The 8159-nt window shown below is 42.2% G+C and overlaps 1 protein-coding gene across 1 annotated transcript; it reads right to left on the bottom strand.

Moving 5' to 3' along the window:
- Window positions 1-6322: 6322 nt before the first annotated feature.
- Window positions 6323-7723, bottom strand: olig1 (oligodendrocyte transcription factor 1). Its single transcript, XM_022210898.2, has one exon. The coding sequence runs from the start codon at window positions 7377-7379 to the stop codon at window positions 6627-6629; it is 753 nt and encodes a 250-aa protein (XP_022066590.1). The 5' UTR covers window positions 7380-7723; the 3' UTR covers window positions 6323-6626.
- Window positions 7724-8159: the final 436 nt, after the last annotated feature.

The following is an 8159-nucleotide window of genomic DNA, read 5'->3' as shown; positions in this document are numbered from 1 at the left end:
CTGAAATAAACTGAGATGGAAATCAATCTTCCAAGACGTAATGAAAATCACTAAATTAAATCATTGTTTATTCATTCTTTTTGGTTTTTCAGTTTTAAAATGAAACATTCAGCTCATACAAAAAAGCAGATTAATCTCCACAAAGAAAAGCATCTAAAACTAAAGAGCCAAACCTCTGCACATGGTCTGTAATAAAATCAGACTCATAAATAAGAGTTATGTGGTGATTCAAAGCAGCATCCCCACTGGGCTGAGGTTTGATTGTTTGAAATGAAATCCTATTTGCACACAACATCTTACATGTGTCAGTTTGCATGTTTACTGTCATAAAAGTGGATTTATTTTTGTAACATCTCAAACTTTGCTCTTTTTTTACATTAAATATGAATTACAAAGAAAGCATGTCTCAGAATATTGCTGCGAAAAACATGATTTGAGTGTTTCCGATCCCTCAGCGGCCTAAAAAAACGCCTTAAAGAGAAGATTTAGTTCCTTAGATTTAAGAAAAATCACGTTTGTAGCTCAAAAGTTCAGGTAATACCATGATAAAAGAACAGCAATGGATTTAAAGAGCTGCTGGAGGAACTGATATTTGCTGTGGAAGTGACGAGGATCGATGAGACTCAATTACTGATTGTCTCGTGAATTCTTTAAACTTTCTTCTATCTGACATGTTGGGAAAGCATTCAGTCTCCGCAGCAGAATAAATAATGAACAGCGCGGATGTTTCATATCAGACAGCAGTGACACGATTTATTATTACTTTGCATTATTATTGATCTTTAGTCATACGTACGTTTTAGAAAACCAAGAACAGACCGGATTTTTAGTGGTTTTCTGACCTAAAACCTTTAAATACCTAAATCATAATGAAAACAAACAGTCTGCTTTTGCTCAGTAGCTCCTACAACTTCCATTTTATTTGTGATTATGGAGAAAATCTAGTTAATGATCAAGTAAAGTGGCACATTCTGGAGCCAATCCTAATCTGAGGATGTGGATTAAGCTCTGAGTTCTTTGGGTCTCAAATAGATTTCACAGAACTTTAAACAAAGGAGGAGTTTCACTTTTAGCTGCAGGGGGTTCATTTTATAATCATTTATTAGCAAAAATTCTTCCTTTCTTTTAATATTTCCTCTTGCTTTCTGCTTAGCAATGACTTAAAGGTAATTCTCACTTCGTTTTGATCTGCTTTTGGTCATATTTATCTGATTTTATAGAAATCAGAGGTCAGTCTGATGACCTGTTCAGGGTTTAGTGATTATTTCTCCACCTGCAGTTCAACGCTTATTCGTCCTTCTATCACAGAAGAATGTGCAAACCTTTAGAGATGATTTCAGACTTTGTAAAGACAACACGTCTCCGGTGACCACACACCATCTGAGAGGTAATGAGCTGACGGTTGATGGCGGCCCGTAAACTTGTAATGAGGGCGGTGGTGTGAATGGGGCGGAGGGCTGGGATGGGTGGGAGAGAACACGATGCTTAATGAGCGGGCCGGCAGACTCAGCAGTAACCCCGTTGTATCGGGCCGGTCTGAGAACGACGGGGTGACAGAGGGGAGCGGGAATGTCGGGGTGGGACAGCACAGGAGGGCCTGGTGTTATTTAGGCAGCCAGGAATAAAAGCTGGGTTAGAAAGTAAATGGGGGTCCTGACCAGCCCCAGCGCTCCTCTCATTGTGGGGATGAAATTTATGGCTCAGGACTTCCTAAGCCAAGGACTCCCCACGTTGACTGGTTAAGTGCTCTGAAACGGGACGACAAAGGCCTGGAGGCAAACGGCACTCTGAGATGAGAGGCAGCAGAGAGGAGATGGAGGAAGATAAGGTCCACGCTAGAAAGTAGCTGCAGCTGGAATCATGTCGAGTCAGACGAGTTTACACCTCATCAGTACGGATGCAGCACTGTGCTTGGAAGATCTGCCTTTTCTGTTAAGGTTGCAAAACTGTGGAACTCTCTGTCACGCGAACTGAAACAAGACTTAGATCTAGGGGCCTTTAAAAATGAACTGAAGCGGGTTTTAAAAGGGGATCAGGTCTGCAACCATTTTTAGATTTGTCTTTGTATTAATGTTGTTGTTGTTGTTGTTTTGGGTTTTTTTTCTTCTGTAAAAGCCCTTCTAGGGACGGACTTTGCAAATTAGCTCTGGCTATAAATGTTATAGTGTTATACATGTTTATTGTATACACTGGTCCCTATTAAATAAACTATAAATAAATAAATAAAATGCTGGGAAGTTTCTCTGACGTTAAATTAGTGACGGCGTGTTGGCTTTAAGGGTTGGAACAAAGCTCCACCTCTGCTGGTTCTGCATCACTCATTATTTTATAAATGGTAGAAATCATTCTTTGCATGCAAAAACCTACATCTGGCAGAAAACTACCATGATTTCAGTTTGTATGTGAGCAAAAAAAGCAGACAATAAAGTGTCCTGATGTCCAAAAATAACAGAAAATAGAGGAAAAATGAATAACACAGCAGAAAGTGGAGCAGCTTTACAGCGTCCATTACAACAATCAGAGATGAGAACATTGATAAATTCTGCTCATAAAAAGATGAACTTTAACATCCAGTATGATCATAATTTCTATTGATTTCTAACCACAGCAATCCGTGCCCTTGAAATTATGTTTTTTTTTTATAGTTTTTCTACAGACATTAAAACCACAAACTTCAGGATTTCTCCTAACAAGGAAATGCTAATTAATATATCTCACTAAAATGTCTATAATAAAGTTTTGTTTTTTTTTTGCATTTTACTGCCCCCAGTTATAGGAATGATTTTTATTATTCATTTTTATATTCATGGTCTTCTACTAACAATTCTTCATTAAAATCTGCAGAGAAATAAAGCAGAAAATGTCGAATTTAACTGAACCAACCAACTTTCCTTAACTTTATCCGGACTAAACACAGACTGGTTGTAAACAGGTCAAAGTGCTGCCGTCCAACTCAGCCTCCTTCTTATGACTTTACTCAGGTACAGAAATGTAGTTTCTACCTCTGAAATTACATCTGTCAGCTCTACATAATTAAGAAAACTATTTTATATCGTATAAACTTAATGTCTAAGAGACTATAAGGTTTGTCCTCAGGCTAAAAGCAAAAGCTGCCTTCAAACTCTTCACTTCTTGAGTTCATTTGGAGTCACTTTAATCTGTTTTTGTATTAAACTTCACCTGTAGGAGCTGAGCAAAGTCTTGGTCAATGCTTCGAATATGTTTTTGTTTTTCTATTTCATATACATCCTAAAGATCCTCAGACCTGTTTGTGAGTCTTAAATTTGGCATCATTGGTACTTTTTAGCGGCATTTCACTGTCTTAACTTGTTTATGTGTGAATCATGTGTGTGGAAAGACTTTTAATTTCAATAAAATTAATTTTTATGATGAAAAATGTGATGTTTATGAGAAATAAAGTCAGATTTAGGATGCGCTCTGCTTTGAAAAAGAGTAAAGTGAGTTTTTCTGGTTGTCCGCAGTTAAATAAGTGTGTGTGCGTGTGCGTGGTGTGTGTGTGTGTGTGCATGCATTGTCTTACTTGCTCTCCTCGCCCCATTGAACAACAGTGATGAAATGGAGATGAGTTAAAGTGCTAACACAAAGCCCCAGCAGACCCCTGCGTCGCCGCCACAATGAAACCACCAAACACAAGAAAGTGAGAGGCTCTCGGAGAAACAGAGAGAAAGAGCAGAGAACGAGAGGGGGGAGAAATTAAGGAGGCCGACTTAGAAAGGGGAAAAAATAAAAGAAAGAGAAAGAGGAGAAGAGGAGGCCGAAGCATCCTGAGAGCAGGAGGAAGTGGATGGTGGTCAGAGGTAGCAGAATGGAGCGCTACCAGCTAGCTAGCTAATCCCCGCCAGACATAAAGCAGCTATATGTAAATGAAAGACGTGAAGTTTGGACGTCTTACTTTGATCTGTGAATCAGGCTCCCCCCCTCCTTCCTCTCCTCACCTCCTTCACTCTCACCCTCTTCTCCTTCCTCATTTCACCTTGTAAGAAAATCAAGCCTTATTTAGCTTAATCTCACTTAATGGCATCCAGCTCCTCCTTTGTCCTCCCTGATGCTAACAGATTCCCTCCTTTCACCCGCCACCATTCACATATCTACCCTCCATAATCCTCTTATTCTGGGGTGGCAATTATTTAGAGTATTTTATCAGCATTATGATTATGATTATTTGCATTATTATTATTCATGCGGCCGGGCTGAGGGCCGCTTGGAAGAATATCGACCCTCTCAGGAGGAGGCTGCTGCTTTCTTCCAGAGGGTTTGCAGGAGTGAACCTCCATTCAGGGCGACACATTTTCTGGGCGTTTGAACATATTGTGGCGTGAGTGTAATGAGTAGCACCGAACCAGCCCGTCCCGGCTCCTCCACGCACAGAAACATCAAGAATTTTAGAGGAGACGAGAGGGGGCTAATAATCAAAAGGCCTTCTCTCTGTGGAGCAGTAATTACACGGTGGGTTTTGATCTTTCGCTTGTTGGAGCCGTGAATGGAGGCGGGGGGAGATGAGGACTGTTTCACTGTTTTTAGGGGGGAGTCGGGGCTGGAGGGTTGGAGGGTTGGATGACGCTTTTCAGCTCTGAATCTGAAGTATATCAGAAATTGTAGCAGGGAGGATGCAATGAGAAGTTTGCTTTTTCTACGAGTAAATCTCTGCAGGAGACATCGAGGGATGGAAGGACGTGCAATAGTGGAGAGTAAATAAGGGACAAAAATACCTGGAAAACCGTGAAAAGTGCAATCAAATCAATTCACATTAATGTGAATTTTTTTTTATAGAAGGAAGCAGAAAGAACAGCACTATCCACACTAAATCTCCAGCTAGATTCTGGTGCATTTTTAACAAGTTAAGCACTATTTATCGTCAGTTAAACTCATCAACTTAGACCTTAACTTTTCCTTTTCTTCTGCTCAGACTTGTGTAGCGCATTATTGACAAGATAATAAACTAAAGGAAAGGAAGGAGGAAACAAGACGCAAACAAAAGGAGGACTGTTTGAATGTCGGGGTTGGATGACGCTTTTCAGCTCGGCGTCTTGTCTGAATCTGCAGTATGTCAAAAATTATAGCACAGAAGATGCAATGAGAAGTTTGCTCCTCTGCTTTTTCTACGAGCGACTCTCTGCAGAAGACATCCAGGGATGGAAGGAGAGGGATGTGAGTAAATAAGGCACACAAAAGACCTGAAAAAGTGCAATCAAGTGACCTGAAAAGTGACTATGAAGCTGCTTGTGATGTCTAATCTTCAGCCTAATAATATTAAAAATGCACTAAAAACCAAGTGTGGTCAAGTCATATTGGAGGAAAGCATGGTGTGTTTGGAAGAGTTCAAAATCCTAATTTGATGCAACATTCTTAGTATATGTAGTATAATACACATAATTTTCACAGTAGACTCTTTTCTGCTATTTCTGCACATAGATTGTCGGGATAGATGTGCTTCTATTGACTGATTTTAAGTGAATAAGTAAATATCAGGCTGCCTGTGGTGTCTAATCTTAACTTGCTGTGAAAAAATCTCAGATGTGAAGATCTTAACTTTGTTTATCTGACTTCTAATATTGAAAGTGCATAAAAAATTTAAAAAGTACAAGTCACACAGGAGAAGAAGACCAGTGTGAGTTAAGTCTGAGTCTCCACTGCAAACATACTAAGTCTTATCAGTTTAATAAACAGCATTTTCACAGTAAACTCCTTCTGTAGTTTGTTTGCAAGAAATTCTGCTGCTTTTGTGCATATATTTTTGGTAAACGGGCACTTTTATTGATTGATTTTACACCTGTTTGCATATCTATCAGTTGTACATCATCTTCAGACTCACTGCACCAGGTTTTAATCCAATGAATTTCTGTTTTTTGTTTGTTTTCTGTGTGTGAGTGTCTCCTCTATCTCCAATGAGTGGAACAATAATTAAAATGCAATAGTCTCCCTATAGAGCACACTTAAAAATGACTTGTTTTTTTATGTACATACTAAATTTAGTCATTTTCCCTTTGAGCAGCATCATTTTCGCATCACTTTTCTCTTCTTTAATCTGAACATTCAAACAAGAATGTTGCTATAAAATAACGTCCTGGATTTCTGCTTTTTCTGCTCACCTTTAAAGTTTGTGTCGTGATAAATGTTCAGTTTTCAGGTTTAAAGAATGAAAAACTCTGGTTTTGGTTGGATCACTTTGATTGACAGCGATGTGAAGCTCCGCCCACAAAAGATAGAAATACAGAAATGACAACGAGACACATTTTCAAGCTTCAAGGGAAAGATTGAGTTCATAGTCGACTGTATTGCTCAGAGATGAAAGCAGGCTGCCTTTAACTAGCAAAACTTTATTTCTAAGAACCCTTTATCCAGGGATCTGATCTCCATTCATCCAGCTGCAGCAGAACACTGCAGTCTGTGCAACATTCACACCGAAATTAGAATTATCTGATGAATTAACTGTATTTCTGTAACATAAGAAATGTAATAAAACGCTCATAACCAAAGAGACATTATTAGATTTAAAAAAGAAGGAAAGCCTAAGTGTGAGTAGTAAAATATTCTATTATTAACATGTTAAAGGCTGCATACATGAACAGTCATCTAGGCTTCCAGATCTTCTCCATCTCCGGGAGTCACTTTGGGAACCGTGGAGCTGGAGCCGGGTGGTTGAACCTGGGCAGTCTGCAGACCCCACAGGGGCACAGGGGCCCTCCCGAGGCCCCCGCTGAGCTCCACTGCACCGGGGCCAGTGAGGCCTCCATGGGGCCCGGAGACAGCAGGGGACACTTAGCTGCTGCAGAGGATGATGATGATGAGGAGGAGGAGGCTGAGGAGAGGAGGGACTCCTGGGTGAGGAGGAGCTGACCGGGGCCCGAGATGAGGGGCCACCCTCCAGCCAGCAGCAGCCGGGGGACCGGCCCCGTGTTCACCCCCATCCCGACGCTCACCTCCCCCAGCAGACGCCTCATCTCCTGCAGGGAGGAGCCCAGCAGCAGGATGTAGTTCCTTGCAAGGACCAGGGTGGAGATCTTGGAGAGCCTCCGGCCTGGAGGAGCTCCAGGCTGGTGGGACTGGGAGGAGGCAGAGGAAGGCGAGGAGGCGTACGGCACCATCACCTCCCTCAGAGCATCCATGGCGATGTTCAAGTCCTGCATCCTCTTCCTCTCCCTGCTGTTGATCTTCCTCCTCAGCTCCTGCTGCTCCTCGGGGCTCAGCTCCCTCTGCGGTTTGGTGGTTCTCTGGCCGGTCTGGAGGCCGAGCATCGGTGCAGGATTGAGGCGGGAGCTGAGGCTGAAGCCTGGAGGGCAGTGGGGTAAGTCCTGCACGGAGCCGGGGCCACAGAGGGGCTCCTGGGCCCTGATCACCGGGTTGGACAGAACATTCATAGTCTGGAGCTGCACTTCAGCTAAAGACAAAGTCTGAGAACCAGTCAATGCAGAAACACGGAAGAAAAATCCACCGACTGCAGAATCCCGTCCTCCTTCCCTCCACCTGTTGATCTCCCCTCTGCCTGCAGGAAACCTCCAGCTGCCATCCAGCACAGCGTCGGCTTCTGGCTCCACAAGTGAGTAACCGAGAGCCTCAAAAAGCGGCCGCTCGGTTTTGTCTCAGTTCCACAGCTGCGTGAGGCGAGAGTGACGGCTCCCACTGAGGAGAAGTGAGCTAAATGCTCCCCTCAGATACCCCCACCTCAGCCCAACTCCTCCCCGACACAGGATGGCTCTTTAGAAACACACAGATGCACGTCTGACTGGGTTTCCTGACAGTTCAATGGGGAAAAAACAGCTCAAAGGTGACACACAGATCGCCAGCAGAATCCCACTAAGGAAAGGGATCATTTCACACAAGATAGTCAGCGATGTTAGACGGTTTTAGAAGGTCAGATTGAACATTAACACAACTGAAGTCCTGATGATCTTCCTCAGTGAGGCTCTACCCTCACTAAAGAAGCTGCCATTATAAAACATACATAAAACGAGACAAACAGGCTAAATTCAGTCACACAATGAATATATTCATACGTACATCTGATAGTTAAAAAGAAGCTGTTCTACAAGTACAGAGATCAAAGTGGACAAACGCACACAAATGTTCATAAAACTAATCAACAAAGTGACACATTTTAAAGCTTTTGTTTCCATGCCAATAATCTTTTCAAGCCTATA

Source organism: Acanthochromis polyacanthus, chromosome 14 (assembly GCF_021347895.1).
Source record: "Acanthochromis polyacanthus isolate Apoly-LR-REF ecotype Palm Island chromosome 14, KAUST_Apoly_ChrSc, whole genome shotgun sequence".
In the NCBI taxonomy this organism is placed as follows: domain Eukaryota; kingdom Metazoa; phylum Chordata; class Actinopteri; family Pomacentridae; genus Acanthochromis; species Acanthochromis polyacanthus.
Note: the sequence above shows the minus strand (reverse complement) of the source record. Positions and strands in the feature narration are given on the sequence as shown.

Excerpts from the sequence above, each read along its gene's own strand:
- olig1 (XM_022210898.2), bottom strand. The coding sequence starts at position 7,379 with ATGAATGTTCTGTCCAACCCGGTGATCAGGGCCCAGGAGCCCCTCTGT.